Source organism: Galeopterus variegatus, unplaced genomic scaffold (genome assembly GCF_000696425.1).
Source record: "Galeopterus variegatus unplaced genomic scaffold, G_variegatus-3.0.2 Scaffold3892, whole genome shotgun sequence".
Lineage (NCBI taxonomy): Eukaryota > Metazoa > Chordata > Mammalia > Dermoptera > Cynocephalidae > Galeopterus > Galeopterus variegatus.
In genome coordinates, this window is record NW_007730003.1 from 164,656 (window position 1) to 191,428 (window position 26,773).

The following is a 26,773-nucleotide window of genomic DNA, read 5'->3' on the forward strand; positions in this document are numbered from 1 at the left end:
GTGTGATGAGTTTCTTAAAATTTAAAATATTTGAGAAAAAGCAGTGATTTTTTTAAAAAAGGGTTATTATTAGCTAAAATGGTGTTAGAGAAGGAGTATTTCAGTTCCTAACTTCTTATATTTAAATCTTTACATTCCTGCATGTCACAGTCAGTAGAGTAGATAGACATCCAGCTCAAAAATAATGCAATAGGTCTCTCTCTTTTCCAGTCTTGGTGTTTATTAGGGGTTACTGTCAGGCTGCCAATCACACCTCCACCTTCTCAGGCTTCTGGCTCATTTTGGCTATCCATGAGTGCAAAAGGAGATCAAAACGAACTCTTTATTAATGACTTCCACAATGCATGACTTCTGGGAGCTTCCCATTTCCTGCCTTGTCCTGAATCCAAGTCAGCTGGGCAGGCACCATGGCATCTATCCATCCAGGCAGGCAGAGACATCGGGAGACTCTGGCCTGTGGTCTCACCACAGAGGTGAAAATGCTTGAGCACAGTGGGCCACGTGAGCAAGAGATAAGAGAGAACCAGAGGTCAGCCCAGTGTGCCTTTCCGTGCAGAGGTCTTGCCCACGGGTGTCTGTGGATCACAGGCTGTCGTCGTCCATCAAATCAGAGGCTGCAAGAGCAAGTAGGGGAAGGAGAGAGTGCCGGAAGGGTCCCTTTAAGCCTGTGCTCTCCTCCAGGGCAGAGTGGGAGCCCTCCCTCTGTGGGGAGATAGGGTAATAGACCAGCACTCACTCTGCTTCCCCCGAACAGTGTGCTGTGAGTGTTGACAGCCGCTTTTACTGGACAATAACCAGCTTCTTGCAAAAGGGGCCACACTGACCAGCCCTTGGAAGCCCTTTGGAAGCATGACGAAGGACTTTCCAAGGAAGGGCAATGCCGTAATGTAATCTTTACTAGGGATAAAGTAGGTGACCACTGTCCCCTTCCCTTGTCCCTCTTAGCCTGGGAAAGGCACACAGAAGAAAAGGAATAAAATGATGTGATTCCCCCAAAAAGTCGTCCATGTAGTGTCGACAAGTTCTTGGCTCATGTTATGACTGACCTGAAGTCAGGAAAAGGGACTGGGATTGAGTGTGGTTTTCCAGCTAGTTTATGGGGGAGCAATGTCAGCTTGTGTGCCTCTGTGGAGAGTTAATCCCAGCATGCTTTTGTGCACACCTGTGGGACTGTCAACAGCTAGTCTTTTATGTCTGAGTAGAAATGTGTTTTCTTCACGCAAGTTATTTGTGGATTAGTTGTGATTATAAAACTAGGCCTGGAAACGAACCTTCGTTCTTCAAAATCTGTTGAGCTGAGGGCCCAGATGAATGTTCTTAGTGCCCTGTGGGCCTGAGGAAGAGCAACCCTAGTGCAACCTCCAACGTTATGTTTGTATGTTTCTGCAGGTGCTGGTTCCCGAGGCAGAGACCAGAGCAGGGCTGACACTGAAGCCCCAGTTGTTTCCTCTTACTGTGACCGATAGGCCTGTGATGGATGTGGCCTTTGTACAGTTTTTGGCATCAGTTTCTGGGAAAGTCTCTTGTTTGGGTAAGATGTCAATTGAAAGCAAGAACAGATCATTTCAAAGAAGTGGGCAGATAGGGGTGGGATTTGAGTCGAACTTTTCCTCATCGGGTAGCATGAAATGTGAATGCATATTCTTGAAAATTGCCAGGAGAGTAGATTTTAAGTGTTATCACCACAAAAAATGGTAAGTATGTGAGGTCATGCATATGCTAACTAGTTCTATTTAGCCATTCCACAATGTATACATATTTCAAAACATTATAATGTACATAATAAATATATACAATTTTTGTTAATTAAGAAAAAGAAATTACCTAAAAAAAACGATGAATGCAGACCTTGTTTTTGAGAGTTTGTATAGTTCTTCCTGAATAGTTGCCACAGCGACTCACCAGAAACTTTTCTCTGGGAGTGTTCTGCTTTGGCTCCCAAAGGAACACATGGGTTTCTTTTTTTCCCCTCTGACTGTGAAAGGAAGATGAAATCAGGCCCAGGTTTCAATCCTAGCTCTATGTCTTATCATCTTTGAGACTGTAAACATTTTACTTGCCTGGCCTCAGTTTCTCATCTGTAAAATGGGAATACTACCCCTCTCAAGGTTTTTAATGAGGCTTAAATGTGGTCATGTCAAGAAGCAATGTAACACAGACATTAAGAGCATAGACTCTGAAAGAAGACTATATGGGCTTGACCCCTAGCTGTGTGACCTAGGGTAAGTTACTTAACCTCTCTGTGCTTTTGAGTCCCTTGTCTGTAATATAGAGATAATAATAGTAACTACCTCCTTGGGTTGTGAGAATCAAATGAATTAGTATATATTTAGCCTTTAGAGTAGTATCCAGAACACAGAAAGAGCCATATAATTCTTGCTATTATTAGTAATATTAACATCTTTTTCTCTGGCTCCTGTTGCTGCTGCATAAATGTTACTTCCTTCATTACATCATTACATTTTTTTTTTTTTTTTTTTGGTGGCTGGCCGATTTGGGGATCTGAACCCTTGACCTTGGTGTTACAAGGCTGTGCTCTAACCAAGTGATCTACTTGGTCAGCCCTCTCTCCCACCCAACCCCGTTACATCTTGTGTCTCACTTAGTTGGTGCTCTGTAAGTGTTGCTTTCCCTTTCCTTTCTTCTCCTCTGGCTTGAGCAGGAGTGTTCAGTAAATGATGTGGCTGTTTTCACCACCTGCGCTTTTCTTGTTTGCTACTGATGGCCTGTATGGGGGAGACTTCTTGGAATCAAGTGGATGCATATTAGCTTTAAAGAAGCCCTCCTGGCCTGCCTCTTAGGAGCTCAGTGACAGCAAGTGGCATGCATAGGCTGAGGGTTCCACTGTTTGCTTTTGATTTGTGAAGGCAGTGATATGAGGACCTCCCTCTCTTCTCTGCAGACACTTGTGGTGACCTGCTGGTGACCCTGCAGTCCCTGAGCCGCCAGGGTGAGAAGCGGAGCCTCCAGCTCTCTGGCAAGGTCAACTCCATGACTTTCACGTTTGACAACGTGCTCCCCGGAAAATACAAAAGTAAGAACTGAATGGCTCTCACACACTTCCCGTCTGTCTAAACTTCCTGAAACCCAGCCTTCAAATTGTGTCACAACTGTACACCTTTCCTTGTGTAAATCTTCTTTGCCCTGTGACCTTGATGATGCATTATTTAGCACTGGGCAATGATGTAGGGTTGAGGCTTTTTGAACTGTCACCTTGTCAGGACGACCCACCTGCTGCTTCTGTTTGGGGAGGATGCCCCGGATTCATGCCGTTTTATTTCTAAATGCCAGAAAAGAGAGTGTGAATAAAGCCACAGATGTGTTCTGCCACTTTGTGCCAGTGTGACCTTGTCAAGTTACTTGATTTCCCTGAGCCTCAGTTTTTTCATCTGTAAAGTAGGTGTAACAGAACTTTTCTGCAGAACCTAAGACTAAATGAAATAACTTGTAAAGCCACTTGCGTAGTGCCTGGTAAGTAGCAGTGCTGGTGAACGTGAGTTCTCTTGTCCCTGCCCTTTTCAGGAAACTACCTCTTGTCTGTGTTTCTGCTTTTTCAAAGATATCTTGGAGCTACTGGCCGTGAGTAGCTTATAAAGTGGACTGCCTTTTCTGGGGAATTATGTCTTTTATTATGTCAGGGATTGGAAAATTACAGCCCAAAGGCCGACTGATGGTTTTTATGAATAAAGTTTTATTAGAGCACAGTCATACCCGTCTGTTTATGTATTGCCCATGGCTGCTTGGGAGAGCCAATGGCAGAGTCAAATAGTTGAAACCTACAAAGCCTGTGGCCTAGAAAGCTGAAAATATTTACAGAAAAGGTTTGCTGACCCCTGAATATCTTATTTGCAGCCTGATCTTTTAGGCCCAATTATGTTGCTTTCTTGGTGGTATTAATGGCCACTGGTTTCAATTTTTCTTTAGCAGTAACTTGTTTCAAGTATTACTAGCTGTGTGTGTGTGTTTGTGTGTGTGTGTGCATGTATATATATATGTATGCATATTTATATGTGTACACACACTTTTTAAAATTAGTTAATACTGTTTTTAAAAAATTAGCTAATATTGTAACTTTTTCTGGTGGTGTGCAGGGAGGTGGTATGCTCTGTGCCCACGTGTCCCTTTGTGGTGTTTGCTTTTGCAGTAAGCATCATGCATGAGGATTGGTGCTGGAAGAACAAGAGTCTGGAGGTGGAAGTTCTGGAAGATGACGTGTCAGCGGTTGAGTTTAGGCAGACTGGCTACATGCTCAGATGTTCCCTTTCTCACGCCATCACTCTGGTACGGTGGCTTGTGAAGAACCAAGATTTGGAAGAATGCTTATTTGGAAGAACGCTTGCCTTGTGGGAATCAAGAAAGACTAGCATGCCATGAATATCATAACCACAGTCAAGTCCGATTTCCTTTTCTGCCCCTTGGCTCACTCCTCCTGTCAGGGAGGGCATAAGCTGGAAGCATGTATAATCCCTTAGTGGAAGGATGCCTACATTTAGGAGGTCTCCTTGTCCTGGCCCCACATTAAATTTGACTGGTGATTTAGGAAGCCCATTGGGGTAATGCAAAGCACAATGGTTTTACAACCTTTGGTGAATTCATTTACTATTTCCGAGCCTCGGGTTTCTCCTAAAACTGGGATCATAATACTCATTTCTCAGGGTTGTAGGGAGGTTTACGTGAACCTCTTAGGTATGTAAAATTTCCTTGGCATACACTGCTATTATTTATTAAGAGGTATGGCTGAGTGCATTTCTCAGTAGATGTATTCCTGTGCAGAGGACAGAGGTGTTAAACTGGTTCTTATTCTCTTGTCGATTGTAGTCTCTGTGGCCTAATGGGCAGTGTGCCAAATGGACTTCAGGAAAAGGAACACCTATGTAGGTCCATTTATGGGTTTTATATAATTTTTTGACATCAAACAGTGGCAAATATCATTGTCAGATCCCAGTAGAGAGACTGAGGCAAATGGTAATTATGGGACTGCTTTTGCTAAACACTTGGGGAACTGAGCTGGTCTCCCCAGTGCTAGTCTACTGTTGTAACTACTAAACTACAAATGCTTTATTACAGGAAGTGGGTCATTAATGTCCAGTTGAGAATAAGCATAGATCTTTAGGAAACCGTTACTTTCCTAAAACCCTGCAGGATTTCCATTTCCCTTAGAATTAGATCCATATTCCTCAACGATGGCCGACAAGACCCTTGCCTACCTCCCACCTTATCTCCCACCACTCTCCTACTCGCTTGCTGGGCCCCACCACACGCACCTTCTCCACTTCCACACAAGCTCGTTCCCTCCTCTGAGCCTTTGCACATGCTCTTCCCTCTGGCTGGAATGCTGCATCTTCTCCAGAAATGTATGCAGTTGGTTTTTACTCATTGTTCATGCTGCAGCTCCAAAGTACTCTACTCAGGAGAGGGCTGCCCTGAGACCAGCGAGCTAAAGAACCCTCTGTGGTGATTGTTGTTGATCCTGCTTCCTATTGATTTACATCATAGCTCCATTACTTAACTAGCTGAAATGACTAACTTATTCGTTGACTTGTTGATTTTCTGTCTTCCTGTGTTAGAATGTAAGTCCTCTGAGAACACAAGCCATGCCATTGCTTCCCAAGGTCCAGCCCTGTGTCTGTCACATAGCAGATGCTCAATAAATATTAGTCAATTGAATGAAAAAGAGCACACTTTTGTGGGAAGTTTTTGAAGGTTTTTAATTTTTCTGTGGCACCCAACTGCTCAAATGATTAATGGGCAAAACAGATGACTGGTTTGGAAACAGAAATATTATTAATCATCGTGGTGTCTCCATCTCCCCTAGTGAGTCATTGTATTGGCTTTTGTCCCTTAGGAATTTTATCAGGATGGAAATGGACCTGAGAATGTGGGGATTTATAACCTCTCTAAAGGAGTCAACCGATTCTGCCTGTCCAAACCTGGTAAGTTGGGAAGGATTGATGTGCTGCTATGAGTCAGAAAAATGGAAAGGCACCAGAGGATGGTTTTAAAGGCATTTTTTTTTTCTTCTTTGGTTCTATTTACATCAAGCTATCAATTTTAGTTGTGTTCAGTGTACTCTTGTTTTTCTGTCTCTTTCCTTTGGAGAAAGTAGTGTTAGAAAATGTTCTTGGTCTCTTGGTTTGAGTTGGGTAGAGAGACCTTTCACCTTTAAAAATATTATACCATTGGCCAATGACCTCTCCTTATAGTTATCTTTTAAAGATTGAATCATCTCCCACCTTGCTTAAAATTCTTGAGTGGCTTCTCTCTCTCTTTTTAAACAACTTCATCGATATGTAATTTTCAAACCATAAAATTCACCCATGTAAGATATACAATACATGATTTTTAGTAAACTTACCAAGTTGTACAACCATTACCATAAGTCAGTTTTAGAACATTTTTACTACCCCCAATAAGATTCTTTGTGCCTGTTGACAGTTAATCCCCATTCCCAGCCCCAGGCAGCTGTAAACCTACTTTCTGTCTTTATGGATTTGCCTTTTCTGGATATTTTATATAATTGATATCATATAATACTGGTATTTTGTTTGGCTCCTTTTATTTAACATAACGTTTTTGAAGTTTATCTGTGTTGTAGCATGTATCAGTAGTTTGTTTATTTTTATAGCTGACTTGTATTCCATTATGTGGGCATTTCACTTTTTGTGTATCCATTTACCAGTTGGTGAATGTTCAGGTTGTTTCCAGTTTTTGACTATTATGAAAATGTTGCTGTGAACATTCTTCTTCAAGTTCTTTGTGTGGACATATGTTTCCATTTTTCTTATTTAGATAATTAGGAATGGAATTGCTGGATCATATGGTAAATTTATGTTTCATTTTTTAAGAAACTGCCAAATTGTTTTCTGAAGCAGCTGTACCATTTGATATTCCCACCATCAATACACATGGGTTCCTGTTTCTCCACATCCTTGCCAACATTTATTATTGTCTATCTTTTTGATTATAGCCATCCTGGTAGATGTGAAGTGGTATCTCCTTGTGGTTTCCTTTTGCATTTTCCTAATGAATAATTCAGTAGCTCCTCTTGGTTCTCAAGATAAGGTACAAAATCCTTAATCTGATCTCGAGCTCCTGTGTAACCTAGGCCTGTTTGCTACTCTGTCTGCTCCAGCCACTTTGTCCTTCTTTTTTTTTTTTTTAAAGATGACCAGTAAGGGGATCTTAACCCTTGACTTGGTGTTGTCAGCACCACACTCTCCCAAGTGAGCTAACCAGCCATCCCTGTATAGGGATCTGAACCCATGGCCTCGGTGTTATCAGCACCACACTCTCCCAAGTGAGCTAACCAGCCATCCCTGTATAGGGATCTGAACCCATGGCCTCGGTGTTATCAGCACCACACTCTCTCCCAAGTGAGCCACAGGCCGGCCCCACTCTGTCCTTCTGCATGTCATTTAGAGGGCCTGTGGCTGCAAGGAACCAGATCCATACAAGAGTACCATCAATAAATGGGGACTTATTTGGCTCAATAAAGAAGTCTGGCAGTGTGTGGCTGCTAGCACGGGTTCAGCAGGCTGGTAGATGTTAGGGTTGGTGTCTTTGTTGATTCTTTTGGCCTTTCCTTTCTGAGGCAACCTCAGAAGACTTCTTATGTTCAAGACAGGAAGATGAGGAGGTGGGCAAGCATTTTCCTGTGCCCTCTCCTCTAGTAAGCTTCTTTTCTGTATTATTGTCCAGTGCTGTGTCACATGGTCCCTTGTAGCTGCAAGGGAGGCTGGGACAGTTGCATATATTGCCCAAGGCTGGGTACATTGCCACCTAATTGTAACCAGGGTCTATTAGCAAGGAGTGAGGGACAGCTGCTGAGGAAGCAACTACCCCCTATGATGCAGATGCCGTTCTTTGCTGAGGTGCCCTTTGCCGGGCATGTGCCTTCTTACCTATCACTTCTTACTCATTGGTGTGATGACAACAGCAGGGGTGGAGGTGGGGTTTTGAGCTAATTTCAGGTTTTTGTAGGAAGTATGGCCAAAATATTGGTTACTGAGCATTTGGGGGAATATGTTGTTATACTTTGCTTCTTTCTGAAATTAACTCTATTCCTCTAGCAAATGATGAAATATACCTCAAATTTGAGTATTATCCTGCATAGGCTCATGGTGTAAAAGTGGTTTCTGCGATTGTATCATAATTTTCTGGGGATTCTTCTAGTCCCTGCCCCTTTTTAAGGAACGTTTATAGGAAAGGGTTCAAATCTCTGAGTAGAAAGTTATTCTCAGTCTTATTTCCAATAAAAATGTACTTTTTGTTCTGCTTGTGCATGTATTTGTTAGGTTGGTCTGTGCAGATTCAACTACTGTCAGTTGTTAAATTATGGAAAACGGAAAACCTGTGCTTGTGAGTGGGCTGTTAAATGGATTGGGTCACTGGTAAAAAGCTATCACAGGCAGCGGAAAAGATGCCTGCCTGGTATTTCTGATTCCATTATTGCAGATCTGTGATATGTTTGAATTTTCAAATGAGAGGAGCTGCCTTTGGATTTCAAATGTAAGAATTGTTTAGCCTAACAGATACCATTCTCTGAAAATTACTTTTGATTTCCTGTCTGCAGGCGTGTACAAAGTGACCCCTCGCTCTTGCCACCGGTTTGAGCAAGCGTTCTACACCTACGACACGTAAGCCTGGATGTTGAATACTTTTTGCAGTTAGTGTACTTCTGTGGGGGAGAGTGAGTGTGCATCTCTTCTCCACTTACTTCTGCAAACAAAAGGAATCTTTCTGGTTTTTTTTTTTTTTTTCTGGAAGAGGCAAGGTTAGGCACTAAAAAGAATTTCTAGATAAAGATTTTGAAACACTTAGATAAGTTACTGAGGAAATGGAGATAGGATCTCTTTCCCAAGAATTCTGTAAACCCAGATAGAAGGCTTTGTTTTTGAAGTGACTTAATATAATCTTTGTCAAATCTCCCAGCCCTCACAGATGGGAATTTCTCAAGCTTAAGTCCACCATTTTTATATTTTTACAAATGTGTGTGGGTTTCGCTGGGGATTGGAAGTTAAAGTTTTGGAATATAGGATTCATTTATTCTTTAAAATACTCGTGTGGATTTCCAGAGTTATTTCTTCCCAAGCTAAGAACAAGTTCATGTAGTATATTTGTATTAGTCCGTTTCTGTTGCTGATAACAGAATACCTGAAACTGTGTAATTTGTAAAGAAACAATATTTATTGCTTATAGTTTCGGAGGCCAAGAGGTCCAAAGTCCAGGGAGCACATCTGGTGAGGGCCTTGTTGGTGGGTGGTGTCTCTCCAGAGAGATGCAGGATGTCCCAAGGTGAGAATGGCAGAAGCAAGAGAGAGAGAGAGCTTCTCATACACTGTCCTTATGAAGGCATCATAACCACACCGTGACTGTCATTAAATCATCAGTGGATTGACCCATTCACTAGGGCATGGTCCTCACAATCTAATCACCTCTCCAAGGCCCCACCTTCCAAATATCATAATAGGATCTCCTACCCTCTTAACGCTGTCACAGTGAGGATTAAGTTTCAAGTACATGAAAATTTGGGGTACATGATTCAACCCATATCAGTATTTCAGGGTCAGGAAGGTTGCCCATCAAGGGTGTGGTTGGTGATCCTTTGCGAGTGACTAGGTAGTACGGCTAGTGTTTTTTCTCCATTTCTTTGATTTATAGGTCTTCACCCAGTATCTTGACATTGACAGCCATTCGCCACCATGTCCTTGGAACTATCACCACTGACAAAATGATGGATGTCACTGTGACTATCAAGTAAGATGAGTGTTCATGGTGGGCTGAGAGTGGGAGGGTGTGAATGAGGCCTGGGGAGTTCTCTAATAGACCTGTGCATATTATTTTTGATTTCTTATCGCTAGATGTATATACAAGTGGCCTTCCCTCTCTTATATGACAGCTGTAAATTCACAACAGCCTTGATCCTTTTCTTTTATGATTTAAGAGCTAACTGTGGGTGAGGAAGAGCCTTCTGACAGCTCCTTTCAGTCTTAAATTTCTGTTTGAACTTTTTATGCTTCTTGTCTTTGCTAAGAAAAAGAAAATCTCTGGAGTGTATTCACTGAATTCCAAGTGTTTTAGCAAATTCAAAAAAAATGGTTATTTTTCTTCAGACCTTTTTTGAAGGCTTGGGGAATAGAGATGGCACCTGATATAAGAAGGATTGTGAGAGGGAAAGTATTTGAAAGGCATTCCCTGACCAAGGGTCACGTTCATGTGAATGTCACCCCTGAGAGGAATTTTTACAGTGTGGTGAGATACATGTGACACCCTAATTTTCCGGAGAAATGAAAGAGTTTGGGCAATGTGACCATCTTCATCAAATAGAACAGAAATCTGAGAAACTTTCTCCCTCCTTACTCTAATTGACTTGTCTTTGCAGCTGTGTTTCCATCTTTCTGTCCACCACCTGTGGTCTGTCATCCACACAGAAAACATCCTTGAGAATCTTCAGTGTTTAGGCCCTGAGCTTGTTGGGCCCTACTCCCCACCCTCCTGGAATTTACAGTCTCATGGGGGAGGCAGACAGTGGTCAAAGAGTCACACATGGAACTACAAAATTACAACTGTGATAACTGTTTTGGGCTTGACCTTGGGGGTTGAAGGAATGCGGAAGAGGTAGGCTGGTAGGGGCCAGGCCATGTTAAGGTCTTAATCTTTATCCCATAGTCATCATTGGCATGTTTTTTTTTTTTTTTTTTCCTTTTTTTGTTTTTTTTACTGACCGGGAATGGGATCGCAACCCTCGGTGTCGCGCCCGTACCGGGGACCGGCAACGGGATCGCAACCCTCAGTGTTGCGCCCGCACCACGCTCAGCCAGTGAGCGGGAACCGGTCTCCACATGGGATCCGAACCCTCGGCAGGAGCGCCGCCACACTCCCAAGCGGTGCACTCTCCCAGTGCGCCACTGGGCCGGCCCAGGTGTTCAGTTTTTTACTCACCAGTCACTACTTGGAGAAATGTCAAATTCTCCCCCGGCTGTAGGGATAAGCAGCAATGTCCTCTGGGGGGCTGCTTCTTTTCTTCCAGGTCTTCCATCGACAGTGAACCCGCCTTGGTCTTAGGCCCCCTGAAGTCTGTGCAGGAGTTGCGGAGGGAGCAGCAGCTGGCTGAGATAGAGACCCGCAGGCAGGAGAGGGAGAAGAACAGCAAAGAAGACGGTGGAGAAGGAGGCACCAAACCTCCTGTGCAAGAGATGGTGGATGAGCTACAGGGCCCCTTCTCCTACGATTTCTCTTACTGGGCACGGTAAGCTCTCTTGTGCTTTTCTCTAAGCTCTTCTCTGTTCTGGAGGGACAGAGTTGGCCAAACTGAAGTCTTTTTATTATTTTAGGTCTGGAGAGAAAATCACTGTTACACCCTCGTCTAAAGAGCTGCTCTTTTATCCCCCTTCAATGGAAGCTGTTGTCAGCGGAGGTAAATGTCAACTCAGTGAGCAAATGTCACACCTTTGTAACTACTCCTCTCCCTGCATTTAAAATTGATTTTGTGTTGTTGTTAGAGTGAAACCCATAAGCCACCTACATCTTCTTTGGCATGCAGATGTTACTATTCAATGGATGAATGAATGAATGAATGAATGGTCTAAATAAATAAAAGTAACTTTTGCTATTAGAATTGAGGGGATCTTTTTGGGAAAAGACTTTGTTTTCTTGACATTATCAGGTTGACACTGGAAAGTAGGTGAAAAGTAGAACCACTAATTGCTAAGATGCATTTATCTTCATATGTCTGAACTGTTTAGGATCTTTCTATTGTTTGGCAGGGTGGGGTGGAAGGGTCTTTTCTGGGAATGAATGATTAAAGTGATCGCTTGTGGAGCATTTGTCTTTTGCCTACTGACAGTTTTTTCCAGCATAATGGGTTCATTAAAGCATGGGAATTACGTGGTTTGTATTTGGAAATGGAGTGTGTTGAAGCCCGTGACTTTCTAGCAGGCAGGCTCTTTGGGGCAATCTTCTGTGTTGGGTCTTCTGGAGATTGAGCAGCACAGCCTCCTGTCTGCTTAAAGGGATCTCTCTTTATCTGTGGCCTTGGGAGAACTGAGGAAGTAGCAGTGAAAACCAGCCTTTGTTAGGTGTACCTACTAAAGTCCTTGGCAGTTGAGCAAGGCCTTTTAGGGATGGAGAGAGGCTTGGGTTACATCCAATTACTGAGCTTTCTGGGTTATTAAGTAATCTCATTTGGAGTTAGCTTCTAATACCTCAGTTCTAGGCCCTTCTTTCCTTGGAAACCCCCCACCAAAAGGCTCCTCTCCCTTTGCAGCTAAGTCCCGTTCTTGTGTTTATTTCTTCCCTTTTTAGAAAGCTGCCCAGGGAAGCTGATCGAGATCCATGGGAAGGCAGGCTTGTTCTTAGAAGGCCAGATCCACCCGGAGTTGGAAGGAGTGGAGATTGTCATCAGCGAGAAGGGGGCGACTTCACCCCTGATCACTGTCTTTACTGATGACAAAGGTACCTATAGGTAAGCCCGTGATTAAGAAGCATTTGCTTGAGACCAACTGGGGAGCCTCACAAAGAAACCGGAGCCACAGATTTCCTGGGGTAGGTGATGCATCCTCCAAGATTTGAGTGAAAATCACTTGTAGCATTTTGCTTTCTTTTATTCAGTGTTGGCCCCCTGCACAGTGACCTGGAATATACTGTGACCTCACAGAAGGAGGGCTATGTTCTGACTGCAGTGGAAGGATCCGTAGGAGACTTTCAGGCTTATGCCTTGGCAGGTGTAAGCTTTGAGGTAACACTGTATGTTTTTAAAAGGCAACTTCATTGAGGTATAATCAACATACAATAAATTGCACAAACAGTGTACAATTTGATAGTTTATATATATAGAATACATCCATGAAAACACCACCATAATCAAGATAGTAAGCATATCCATCACCCCCAAAGATTCCCCCTACCCCTTGGGAATCCCTCCCTCCTGCCTCTCCCTGCCAGTCTGATCTGCTTTCTGTTACTGTCAATTAGTTTGCATTTTCTAGAGTTTTTATGTAAATGGAATCATACAGAATGTACTCTTTTTTTTTTCCTGGCCTCTTTCACTCAGGCTAAGTTGGAGAGCTGTTGACATTGCATGTTTGTGTACCTTTGGGGAAGTGATTTAAGTTTTCATCCTCTACTGTTGTGTGTTGAAGGACACAGATGTTCTTGTGGTGGTGTTTGGTGTCTGTCTCTTCCGCTAGTCCTTCCTGGGAAGAAGCATGCTGTGTATTGTACAATGTGGGTCTGGAGATCCTGGAATATGAATATTTATAAACTACAGGCCAAAGGAAAAGAATGACAGATTACATTACATACAAATTAAAAGTTCTATGTCGTTGGATACATCTTAAACCAAATTAAAAGATATCTAAGCTGGGAAGAAATATTTGTATCATAAATAATATCCCTAGTTTGCAAGGAACTCCTAAAATCAGTAAGAAAAAGACAACCCAATAGAAAAAAAAATGAACAAAGGATTTGAAAAGGTAATTCCTGGAAGTAATGCAAGTGACTGACAGACACAGATGAAATGACCAACCTTGTTGGTTACTGAGGAAATGCCAAGAAAGTTATTATCAAAACACTTTTTTGGGGGGTTAGATTTGTAATAATTAAGACAATGTCACCATTTTGGGGTGAGCATGTTTTTTGCATGCATAAATAATTTGTGGGACTGTAGATCATTACGACCACTTTGGAATGCAATTGGTGATATCTTTGTACGATTTGAATTCAAAGTGCACATACCCAACAATTCTACTCCTAGGAATTGAATGAGGGTACCTCAAAAAGTTTGTGGAAAAATGCAATTAAAAGATAATATGGATCTTTCTATGAACTTTTTGAAGTACCCTCATAAGTTTGGGGACATTCAGATTGTCTCTCCTTTTCTACCACAAAAATAGGTGGCTAGTCTGCATGACGTGGTTTGCCAACCCTTGCTTTAGAACGTTATGCAGTGGGTAGGACACAGTGTTGCAGATTGCTGTAGACTGGTGGAGGAAGAATGCTAGGATAGATTGTTGAGAAAAAGAGCAGGCCGCAGAACCACACCTCCTCCACCCCCCAATAAACTTGCCAGTCTGTCAGCAATATACGTAGTGTTTATGCAATTTGTGTGGGCCTAGAAGGAGTTCTAGAAGACTATTCACCAAACTCTTTGAACATTAGTTACCTGTGGGGAGGAAGGATAAAACCCTCCCACCCCAATGAATAACAGCAAAAGGAAAAAACCCATAAGATTACCTCTTGACTTGTGTAAGTATTATCTTCATGGGTAATATGAGTTTAACCTTGCTCTGGTCTTACTTTGTCACCCCCAGATAAAAGCTGAAGATGACCAGCCCCTCCCTGGGGTCCTCTTATCCCTTAGTGGCGGTGTGTTTCGTTCCAACCTGTTGACTCAGGACAATGGCATTCTGACATTCTCCAACCTGGTAATATGTCCTTCTGCAATTTACCACCTGCACGTCTTCCCCAGGAAAAAGCTGGGACACAGCATGTGTGACTTATGGATTGCTTGACAACGTGAGAGTGGAAAGCTGATGTGGAGTGGTTTAGGTTTCTTAGGGGACCGCATGTAATTAGAGTATTGCTCTTACTAGAATTTAATTCTGCTCATTCATGTTCCCTTCCGCACACACTTCTTGTTTTCTGGTCACCCACTTGTCACTGAGACAGTGTAATTAATAACCCTGGCCACAGCGGCTCCTCTCTTAGGTGTCCCTTTGTTTTACCATGGGATCATGTCATTTATAATGCTTAGTGATTAGCTTATGTTTTCTTCTGCAAAGCACGTTCCATGTGATGGGAAGATAGCACCAAGTTTTCATTCGGGTTATAGTCTGATGCCCTGATGGGTGGGGATTCAGGAAGTGCACGTTAATTGGCCATCTTGTCAGTCATGAGAACAAAGTGACTGTTGTGGGGATATCAGACAGGAAGTGGGGGGTATCTGGAAGACCACCCACTTTGCAGTGCTACTTGCTTGCTATGACCTATGGGGCAAGTTACTTACCTCTCTGAGCCTCAGTTTCTTCATTCATAAAATTCAAATATGACTTCCACCTCACAGAGTTGTTGCAGACACATAATAATGACAGCTTTCATTGTTAGGACTGTAATTGCCATTATTTTATTTATTTATTTTTTGGCAGCTGGCTGGTGCAGGGAACTGAACCCTTGACCTTGCTGTTACAAGGCTGAGCTCTAACCAAGTGAGCTAACTGGCCAGCCTGTAATTGCCATTATGTTAGTGTAATCATTTATTGTAGAGATAGGGTCACCATTTCTGTCTGGGAAGCCCTGGAGTTCCTGTGGCATAATTATGGTTGATAGTGACCTTAACACTCCCCGCCCCTCTCTTTAAGCCATATCCAGATGTAGCAGCTGAGGCTCAGTTTGTGATTCTTTCTCTGCAGAGCCCTGGTCAGTATTACTTCAAACCCATGATGAAAGAATTCCGCTTTGAGCCATCCTCACAAATGATTGAGGTGCAGGAAGGACAGAACCTGAAGATCACCATCACTGGGTACCGAACGGCCTACAGGTGAGCAGCCCTAGCTGCCCTTCTCTTCCAGGGCTGTGCAGGTGGGTCACACTCATGCTTTTTGTTATCTAGAAACTCCCAGTCTTCGTACTGGGAGACAAGGGAGTTAAGATAGGATAGAGTTTTGACTGCTGCCCTTTTCTTCTAATTTCTCAACCTGGTGATTCAGTCACAAACATCCTATTTGGAAATTGGCCTGAGAGAGCCAATAGAGTTGCTAAAAAAGTTTATTTTTTAAAAAAATTTTAAACTTTAATTAAATCTTTAAAAGGAAGAAATGCATGCACTTGAGTAAAACTTCAAAATGTTGAAAAGAATGTGCAGTGTAAAATTTTCCTTCTATCCTTGTCTCCTAGCCACCCAGTTCCTCTTCTGGGAGACAGCAAGTTATTTCAGTTTTTCTGAATACTTCCAGAGATAGTTTATGCAAATACTAGCTATCGACAGATTGATACACAGTAGCTACATATAGATAGATACATAGATAGTTAGATATATACATGTATGCACACGGACACACACGTGTATTCCTTTACACATATATACTAAAGCACTTTAGATGAAGATTAGTTGGAAAGATTGGTTTAGAAAAATGACCACTTTCAACTGAATATATGGAATGAAAGAGGAAATGAGTTATTTTCATACAAGGGATCTTCAAAAAGTTCATGGAAAGATTATCTTTTAATCCTTTTTTTCCATGAACTTTTTGAAGTGCCCTTGTAAAGCTTAGCATGAATAAAATAAAGCTGACCCTTTTTTAATTACAATTTTCTGGAGTGTCCTTCAAAGTGATGACAACCTGAGCAGGAAGGCTCAGTTTGGAAGTGGCACAGCTGTAACTGAGTTGCTGGGTCATGGGGTGCGATTCTCCCCTGAGCTGTTTGTACCATAACTGCTGTCAGTGCAAATCTACCTGAAATCCTTTGTGTCCTTCAGAGAACCATGAGAACATCACCTTCCATTTCTGCTTTTGTCACCCTAGTTGCTATGGTACAGTGTCCTCTTTAAATGGAGAACCAGAGCAGGGTGTTGCTGTGGAAGCAGTGGGGCAGAGCGACTGTAGCATTTATGGAGAGGATACCGTGACAGACGAAGAGGGCAAGTTCAGATTACGTGGATTGCTGGTAAGACTTTGAGTGTGTTTTATTTGTAGATTATTTTCATACTGTGTTCAGCGGGGTTTGTGGTGCCCCCAGGACTGCTAGAGTGGGGCAGGCCAGAGGCCTGAGAGTGGGACTCTGGAACCCTCCCAATCCCTATCTTAAGTTATGCAGTTTGCCTTTTACCTAGCCAGCATATTGGGGTGGGTTGGGGTTCTGCAGCAAAGTAAAGTTTGAAAACCATGGGTTTGGTGCAACTTTTGCCTAGCATTTTGTGGTTATGGCTAATGCCAGCGCTTTCAAACCAAATGCCTCTGGTGCCAGAAGAGAAATGTGAATGGCTGAAGGAGGCTGGGTGGGCAAGAGGGAGCGGTGAGGACTGTGGAGAGGGCATGCCCCCGTGGAAAGGGGGTGGCCTGTTCCTCAGCTCCAGCTCATTTTAGCCATGTGGGAAGGCACCCAGACTCAGTGTTGTCAGATCATTTGAATTTTTAAAAGGGAAATCAGAAATTCTAATGTCTATGTGAAAACTCATGAATTTTAAGATGTTCACAACTAATTAAGAAAAAAAGGAATCCACAACTTCTTTCTGTGGGCCAAATAAACAACTTATTTGTCCTTTCATTGCTAAATTGCAACATTTGGCTTAGGATTTGTGGTACTTTCTCTTGGTTTTTATTTGTTCATTCATTCGTTTGCTCATTTAACAGACACTAAGTGTATACTGAAGTCACTGAGAGGGAATATGAGTTGGATAGGTCCCAGTGGAATGGGCCACTCAGATCTGGAATTTGGTCCCCTGCCTTTCTGATTCACAAACTGGCATTCGTAGTTGACCCCAGAGACAGTCATACATATCTCAGTGACAGATTAATGGTCGCCTAAGTCACATGAACTGAGATGCAAATCAGTTTGCCAGTTTGTTTCTATAGATTGGGGAGATGCTGTTCTTCCCAAGACAAGAATGCTCTTGTCCTGTGTCTGGGCCGTCTACTCTCAGGTGCCAGGGTACCTGGAGGTCAGGTCAGAAGACTGTTTGGTGAGCATGGAGTGTTGAAGCCAAAAGAGACAGGTGGACTTGGGAGTGTCTCTCCTGGCCATGCCAAGGACTGAAACACACATGTTCCAGTGTGCCAGTGTATGAGCTGGGTGCACACTGACTGCGTGGGCTCCCGTTCCCTGCCCTGCTTGCTGCTCCTTTCTTTTGGTATGTGCTGCTCAGGTTCATCCCTCTGAGGGCCATCTGGTGTTCGCATGAGTCTGGACACACTTCACTGTTGATGTTCTCATCTAGCTGTCCCTGCCCTGGGGGAGGCCCTGGCCCTTGGGAGGCAGCCTGCTGCCATGGTGACTCCTGTCCCCTAGGCATGGGAGCATGCTGTCTGCTGTCTTCCAGGCCTGGCTTCCTTCCTTGTGGAAGTGCTGGCTACGGCCAGGGCATGGGGGAAGGTGGTTAGAACCAGGTTCTCAGTCTCCTGAGTTGAGTGCAAGCACAGCCTGTGCATTTGTCCCTTTTTCCCCTGCACAAACGTCCTTCTCCTGTGGCCTGCCAGGGTTAAAATCCTGCCCGGGTCATATCTTAGCTGTATAAGTTCAGGCAAGGTTTTCATTCTTTCTGTGTCTGCTTTGTCCACTGTAAAATGAGGACAAGAATAATTTATGCCTCATAGGATGGCTGTGAGTACTAAGTGAGTTAATACGTGTGAAACACATAGACCCGTACCTGGCACCTTGACTCAATAAATGGTTAAAAAAGCAAAACCAAACAGAACCTTCTCCCTGATGTCTTTTGTTTGCAGCTTTTCTCATTCTCATGCCAGTAGCAGGAGAAGGGCCTAGGAGGGCCCCTGCCTGTGATGAGCTCTGAGTTCTCTGCTCACCTCCTTCAAGTGGTTGCAAGAATGAAAATTCTGCACCACCTTCTTTGTTCTCCCAGAGTCTTGCTGGCCCAGACATGTTCTTCTAAACTCTCTGACCTAACACATTTTATTTGATTAAACTGAATATAGTTTCTTTATCCACTGCAGTAGATTTCCATTTTAATTGATGCTCCCCACAGCCTCTTCCTCCTCCTAATAGGTGTTAATTCACTTTCTGTATTTTTGAGAGTTTCCCCCTGGTGGCAGCGTACGCCTTCCATGTGCAAGGCCTCATGCCAGGCCACAGGTTATCAAGGAATGTCCTTTGATGTGTCTCATCGAGGGGTTTGGATTTGAGTTTGCCATTCTTCCAGAGGGCGGCAAGCTGGACATCCCATGTTGAAGATTTCCTAAGGATTTCAGCCATAGTTAGGACAAGGGCCCATTTGTTCATTTGACCTTGCTGGGCGGTATGCTTGTCAAGACATCTTGGGAGAGAAGCTGTTTCACTAGAAATCGCTGCCAGAGGTGGAGGCGAATCCCTGAGATAGGTGGGTGTGAGCAAGGAGTCGGGGCCAGTTAGAATTGGTGTGGCTGCCTGATTGGAGCTTGCCTGGCCCACGCGCTGGAGTGAGTGGGCAGCGCTTGCCCCTCCCAGCTTCAGTAGGACTCTCTCCTTTTCATCTGAAATAGCTACTCATGTCTTTTCCTCTCTGAGGTGCAAATAGCTATTTGAACTGAACCTAATGCTGCCAGTTCTAATTGAGCCAAAAAGTGAATATGTCTACTGGTGGTCATGAATTTTTTTTTTTAAATAATAGCTGTATTGTCTTTGCAAAAAATCATGTGCTCATTATAAAATAATTCAAGTAACATATAGTAAAGGACATGACCTTGAAAGGGGGGGAAAAACTCTAAAGCAGCTACCACCTGGAAATGCTCCTGGTTGGTGTGTAGTGAATGCCATTTCTTACGCTGCTCCACCTGCATATAGAGATGATCAAAGTGTACATAATTTTAGAAGACTCGAGCCTTGTTATCCACCCTCTATGCTAATTTAAAAATAAGGTATTACATCTTAGGGCTTTCTCCTCTTAGGTACACATAGATACCTTCAAACTTGACCAGTACTTCAGATTCTAATAAGTCACAAGGTCAGTTGTAAACTTGGCAATCAGGAATTGGTTGTTTTAAAATCTTTTCTAGAATAATGACTATTTTTGGTAAACATGATATATGCTTATAAGTTTGAGCAATAGAATAAAAAGTATAAAGAAGAAAATCTAAAAAAAAGGAAAACCTCAAGTCCCACTTTCCAGAAATAATATCCATCGTAAGCGTGGGAATGTCATTTCAGATACTTGTATCACTGGGTGCATCTGTACAGGTAGAGGGGCAGTGAGAAGTCATTTTAGAAGAATAAGAGCATATTGTACTTGTAATTTTGAAATAAGAAACCAAACTTAATTTTCCTTGGGGAGAGGAAAGTGAAATTTAATTGGGATTGAAGGAGTCGCAGAATTTCAGATGTTTTGCCACCAGGGGTGCTTTCTAGAGAAATGCTTAAAAAGGTTAACAGGCTGCGGATTTGGAAATGAGGTGGGACAGAAATGCTGCTGTTGTGACCATGTGCAGACAAACCAGGCTCAGCTCAGGTGTGACAGGACAAGCTTCCTTTCTGGAGCAGTGACTCGTGGGTTTACTTGCAGCCGGGATGTGTGTACCATGTCCAGCTCAAGGCAGAAGGCAACGATCACATCGAACGGGCCCTCCCCCACCATCGGGTGGTTGAGGTAAGGCATTAAATCCTTCTGCTGCATCTGGGTCTGATTGTTTCCCTGCTCAAAAATCCTTTAGTGCTCCTCTGGCTGTCTGCATTTCATCTGTGGTGGAGGGGGGAACGTTAAATCCTAATTAAGGGTCCTCTTAGAATAGTGTTGTCATCTTCACAAGCATCATCTGATGTGGGGTTTGTCATGAATAGCGTTGCTGTCACACATCCAGAAAAGAAACTGGAGCTGCTGTGTCCTCAACTCCTGCCACTTCCCCTGTGAGTTCTGATCGTTATTCTGCAAGTTAAGGATCTTAAAGCATAAGGAGCATTTCAAATCAAGGAAGGGTAATAAAGAGAATATGGGCCTAATTGGTAACAGGGCCACCACTTTTCTTAGATTCAGAGACCTCCCTTCCCCCATTTAGTGGGCAGAGTCCTTTGATATTCAAGATCATGACTTAGCTGAATAGATTTTTAAAGAGATAGCCCTCCAGGTTACAGAGAGTGGCCCTGGAATTATTTGCAGTCAAACTTTCGTCTCACCGAATAACTCTCATGGCTAGACTAGAGAGCTTGGGTGGGACAAGAGGGACTGTGTCTTGGGGGCTTTATTTAGGTGGCTTTGTTAGACGTGAAGATTATGAGTTCAGAGGGAGGGTGGTGGGCTATATAGGACTTTTTGACCTAAAAGTGGATTTTCTCAATGTCTTTATGGCATCCGTCATTTTAATGGCTGCATCTCACACCAAAATGCTTTACAATTTTATATTTCCTTGCTGTGGCAACTTAGGCCAGGGTCACAAGTAGTAACATGGACTGTGGCTTGGCAGGCATGAAAGAGAAGGGGCCCTCTGGGGTCCTCCAGTGGGGGCAGCTGTGACTCTGCCCCTGTTGATGGCTGCCAGGCAACACAAGTAGTAACATGGACTGTGGCTTGGCAGGCATGAAAGAGAAGGGGCCCTCTGGGGTCCTTCAGTGGGGGCAGCTGTGACTCTGCCCCTGTTGATGGCTGCCAGGCAACAACATCTTTCTCTTTTTTCAAGAGAAGCTGAAACATCTGGCTTTGTATGTGAAATTTTTTTCTTTTTAGAATGTTGGCAAGTAATTAAAACTTAGGGGAAAAATGCTGTGCTCACAAACAAAATGTGTCTGTGGGCCAGGTATAGCCCATCTTCTGTCTGTTTTTGACCTTGGACTTAGGCTGTTTCAATGGCAAACTTGGTTCCCTGAGTGTAAGAGGTGAAGTGTGCTATGACATGGCTCTCAGGCCGTTAGTAGCTAGCGTGGAAGGTCCTCCTCCAGCTTCCTCAATGCGAGCTTCTTTGTCTCCCTCTAGGTGGGGAATAATGACATCGATGATATAAACATCATCGTATTCCGGCAGATTAATCAATTCGATTTAAGTGGAAATGTGATCACTTCCTCTGAGTATCTTCCTACATTATGGGTAAGACCAGCTTTTTAAGATTTAAATACTGTGTTCTTTTTGGCTTTGAGACAAGGAGCAGGATGTCTGTGCCTGTCTGGCTCCTGCTTTTGTGTCCCGCCTAGGGAGACACACCAGAGGGCTGCCCGCTGGGGTTGAGGTTGAGATTTAAGAAACTTTCATCAAACTTGCATCACAGCATGTATTTGGGAGAGTGCTGATGATCATCAGAGAGAATGCGTTCCAGTTTTAGATAGCTTTGGCCAGCAGTTAGTCTTTAGAAGGATTGTAATAGAAGACTGATGCATGAGCAGTACAATCTGGAGTCTAAAACGGAAAGACAATTTTAAGGCAAAGTGCCTCAGAACTTTTTAAATTCCATCCAGGTCGGGGTGGTGGGCAGTGGACTAGCATTTGGGCAGCCTGGGCTCTCTCTTCTCACTGGTGGTTGTTCACCATGCTGCCTTAGCCAGTCACTTCATGTGCCTCAGTTTCCTCCTTTGTAAAACCAAGAACTTGGACTCTGTGACTTCTAGGGTCTCTTCTAGCTCTAACAAAATCTCCATGTCTGTGATTAATGAAGAGTCATTTATAAAATACTCTGAGATCCCTCGGAAGATGTTAATAAATTGCCATGGGGGTGTGTTGTTGAGAGACACTTGTGATTTTTATATATGGTTATGTATTTGGCATGGGTGAGAACATGTGCTTAGGTTTCAATTCACCTCTTAACTATCTCTCAGTGCAGGGCTTGTGAGCATGTATGCCTGTGGGGACCAGGCAGGTAATGTTAGAGATGGCAGAGGGCTGGGTAGGGCCTGGGGCAAATTGGAGAACCCATGCCCCATCCAGGAGGGACGAGGACGGCATCTGATTGCTGCTGTTTGGAATTCTGGCCCAGGATGGTATCACTTCCCAGTTTTTCAGAGATGCTAGAAATCAGAATTATTTGAAATCACATGATTTTTAAATATAGTCAATGAGTTCAAATTTAATTAAAACACACCCCCATGTCAATTTATTAACATCTTCAGAGGGATCACAGGGTATTTTGTAAACAACTCTTCATTAATCTCAGACTTGGAGATTTTGTTAGAACTGGAAGAGACCCTAGAGGTCACAGGGCAAATGAACACATAGTGGTTTTAGATGTGACCCACAGGCCTCCAGTCTGTAACTTTGGTTTTAGGAAAATTCCCCTTGACTTGTGTGTTAAATAGAAAAGTGTCAACGTGGGCCTCAGGGAGGTGGCCTTTGGCATTCTCCTGTGGCAGGTGCAGGTAGACTGGAGCCCTCACCTTCGCACCACTTTCACATTGGCCAGGACATTCCTTAATCCTCCTCACCCCCCATTGCACATGGTAGTGAGAGCAGGCCACAGACCCAGAGATACAGCTAGAAACACAGCCCTACGCTGCTTCTTGAAGCAGCTTGGACAAAGAACCAGATATCAAGTGGGATGTGTTTCGATTCAGCAAGTACTTATGGAGTTAGATTACATCATATGATGAGACAGGACAAGATGGGCAAGATCCTCGGTGATGTGGGTTGTGTCCCAGGCCCCACCAGGTGTAAGTTGGGTGAGCTTAGATGACCCAGGCTCTCTGAGACTCCAAAGGGACAATGATGGTGCCTGCTTTGTCATCAGGACTGGTGACAACATATGTAAGATGCCTGTCGCACACCTGACATAGATGTTCAACAAAGGCTAAACACCATTCTTTTTAGTGTTGTCATCATTATGATAACTATTATTGCTATTTCGAGTGGTAACATAGGTAGTCCAAACCTAGTTTAAAATCTTACATTTCTATGCGTGGCACGTAACTGTTGTCTCAGATGATTTAGGAATGCATTATGTATAGCCTGTCAGGAGGACGGTTTCTCTTTCAAATATCCATGTTTCCAAAGAACCCTCTCCTCCCTCCCAAGAGATAAGCTATCCTGAGGATGTCTTAAATGAAATGTTTATCGTGTTTCTATTTCAAAAGCCCATCCTGCCTTGTTTCTGCTCTCCAGGTAAAGCTTTACAAAAGCGAAAACCTTGACAATCCAATCCAGACAGTTTCTCTTGGCCAGTCCCTCTTCTTCCATTTTCCACCCCTGCTCAGAGACGGCGAGGTAATACTTGTGGCTTGACCCTAGCTTCTACCTTTGTTTTAATAATTTTGCTTTTTTAGTTTAAAGAAACACAGTTCTCTCAGTGTCTCCCTAAATACTACTCTGCAGAACTGTGCTCTCTGATTCAAAGGAGGTTGGGCTCTGTAGGGATTATTTTTTCCTAATTAACTGTTTTTCTCTTTACAAAAATAATACATATTTATGGCAGAAGATTTTGAGAAAAAGAAAAAATCAGACATAATCCCATCAACCAGAAATAACCACTGCTAATGTGTTGATTGGTATCCTTTGGGTCTTTTTGAATGCAAGTGTGTGTGTGTGTGTGTGTGTGTGTGTGTGTGTGTGTGTATAAATATAAACAGACATAGACATATTTATTTTTAAAATGTAAAACTGGGACTATTTTGTATACTGTTTTGTAATTTGTGCTTTTCAATGAATAATACATCACATATCTGTTCCCTATCATTAAATCTTTGGAACATGATTTTTAATGGTTGCACAGGAGTTCATAATATAGGAAATACCATAATATATTTAACGAAGGCCCTAATGACAGCCATCATTTACTCTTAGTATTTCAGACATTTCCTATTCTTTCCTGGCCTTCAAGGTTTCTGCTGAAAAATCCACTGACGGTCTGATGATGGGGGTTCCCTTGATGTGATGAGTTGCTTTTATCTTGCTGCTTTTAAAATTCCCTTTTTGTCTTTGGCAATTTAATTATAACGTGTCTCATGTAGACAGCTTTAGTTTCCACCTATCTGGTGTCCTTTGGGCTTCATGAATCTGGATGTCCATCTCCCTCCCCAGAATTGGGAAGTAGTCAGCCATTATTTTGCATATCATTTACTGATTATAAAATGTTTACTATCAATTGGACAGAGCCAACTATTGTAGTTGGCCTGGTGGGAGCAAACTTTGCAAAGGATTTGGTACTTCTCTGGTGGTCTTATCCTGAGGCTGTCCGTTGTGCACCTACGGTGTGAAGTTCCCTTTCCTGGCTCCTTGCCACATGCCACAGGGATGACAGGCTATGGCCTTTCTCTGTGTAAAATCGCTGGAATATAATGAAACATGTTATAGAATTTTGGGTTCCCCTCCCATTTCTCCAGATGGATTTTGACCTTTGAAATAGTCACTTTCCACAGCAATGTGGAAACCTCTTGAGCTTCAGTGTCAGACTTCACTTGGGCCTGCTTGGCTGTCTTACTAGTGGAGTGACCCTGGGCAAGTCACTCTTAACCTTTTCAGGCTCTTAACTTCTGCTCCTCTGAAAAACAGGGGTACTAATCCTGAGCTTGTCAGTGGTCGAGAGCAGAGCAGGCATGGGCCTAATGCAGAGAGCACAGTACCGGACACCTGGTTGGGGTGCAGCACCCGGGGCTGTGACTGTCACTGGTCGTATTCGAGAGACACTGTATTTTTAGAACTTGCCAGCTTATGAGCCACTTAAATCCCTTAGAAGTCAGCCTCATTTGGTTTGAAAGAAGTTTTCCTTGGTTTGATCGTGTACCTTCCTCATCAGAATTGGCTCATAATGACTTTTTCTGTTTCATAAAGTCAGATCCTCAAAGGACTGTAATTGAATATACTCATAAGAAAGTGCTGTAGGCCCCAACAGCCTTATCAGGAGACCCAGTCTCGGAGACATTGGGGACACATGGCCATCACTGATGGAATAGCCCACTGAGGTTACTACTTTGAAGTTAGCAACATTGGTTTGGATGTGTAGCCTTGGGCATTTCTTTAAAAACCTAAAATTCTTTATATCACTATCCTACGTCAGGTTTTAGTTTTCCTTCACTTTGCCAAAGCTGTCCTTTACAATAACTTCTTCCCATGTGTGCACAGAATTATGTCGTGCTTCTGGACTCCACACTCCCCAGATCCCAGTATGACTATGCCTTGCCTCAAGTTTCTTTCACTGCGGTGGGCTACCATAAACATATCACGTTGATTTTTAACCCCACGGTAAGTAAAAGGGGGAGCTGAGAAACAAATGTGTGGAGTGGTGAGAAAAAGAAAGTCTGCACAACCCCTGCTGCAGATCGAAGCTCAGAAGGCAGCTATTTAAAGGGCTCTTGGCATTGGGTCATTTTCCCTTTCTGGATTCTGGATTCTGGATTTCCCCAGATGCTTTTCTGCTTTTCTAATCACTGATTTCTGCCGTTCCCTTTGAGGAGGAAACTGGTAATGAGAAGGGTGGAATTGCTTCGATCAGTGGTTCAGGAGTGATCTGGGGGGAGGAGGGACACCACTGTGTTCCTTCAGCAGGAGGCATGTGATACCTGGTGACCTCCTCAAACCTCTAGAACCAACTGACAATGTATAGGAAAGAGAGAGCATACAGGGGCATGTAAATGATGCTACAGGGATGCAGGACACCCTGGAACCTGATCTGTGTGACAGATACAGGTGGTCCTGTGTATCCGAAGATTCTATATCTGCTGATTCAACCAACTGCAGATCAAAAATATTCAGGGAAGAAAAAAACCCAATAAAAAATAACACTACAACAGTAAAAAATGATACAAATTAAGAAACAATACAATGTAACACCTCTTTACATAGCATTTACATTGGATTAGGTATTACAAGGAGTCTAGAGATGATTTAAAGTATACGGAGGATGTCCGTAGGTTATAGGCAAATACTATGCTGTTTTATATCTGGGACTTCAGCATCTGTGGGTTTTGGTATCTGCTGGGGGTCCCAGAGCCAAAACCTCATGGATACCAAAGGACAACTATAAATTGCAAGAAAAAAAAAAAAAATGGACAGGATACCTGAAGATTAAAAGAAACATACTTTATCAACCATTTGCAATAAGTGGCCCTTATGGGGTCCTGTATCCACGAGGATGTAAATAACAACATAACAGACAAAGCACCCACACATCTTTCACATTCATGAGATAATTGTTTGGATCAGTGATTCTTTTTTTTTTTTTTT

General features: G+C 43.1%; 1 protein-coding gene across 1 annotated transcript in view; it reads left to right on the forward strand.

Moving 5' to 3' along the window:
* The window catches only part of LOC103601818 (nodal modulator 1), a 58,160-nt gene that overhangs the window by 24,749 nt on the left and 6,638 nt on the right, over positions 1-26,773 (forward strand). Inside the window, exons 13-29 of the mRNA XM_008586232.1 lie at positions 1,390-1,531; positions 2,903-3,034; positions 4,145-4,281; positions 5,846-5,933; positions 8,573-8,636; positions 9,661-9,756; positions 11,030-11,248; positions 11,334-11,416; positions 12,304-12,463; positions 12,610-12,736; positions 14,310-14,423; positions 15,408-15,535; positions 16,521-16,662; positions 20,207-20,290; positions 21,608-21,718; positions 23,717-23,818; positions 25,673-25,792. Of these exons, the coding sequence (XP_008584454.1) occupies positions 1,390-1,531; positions 2,903-3,034; positions 4,145-4,281; positions 5,846-5,933; positions 8,573-8,636; positions 9,661-9,756; positions 11,030-11,248; positions 11,334-11,416; positions 12,304-12,463; positions 12,610-12,736; positions 14,310-14,423; positions 15,408-15,535; positions 16,521-16,662; positions 20,207-20,290; positions 21,608-21,718; positions 23,717-23,818; positions 25,673-25,792 (2,049 nt within the window). The remainder of the gene's footprint in view (positions 1-1,389; positions 1,532-2,902; positions 3,035-4,144; positions 4,282-5,845; positions 5,934-8,572; positions 8,637-9,660; positions 9,757-11,029; positions 11,249-11,333; positions 11,417-12,303; positions 12,464-12,609; positions 12,737-14,309; positions 14,424-15,407; positions 15,536-16,520; positions 16,663-20,206; positions 20,291-21,607; positions 21,719-23,716; positions 23,819-25,672; positions 25,793-26,773) is intronic.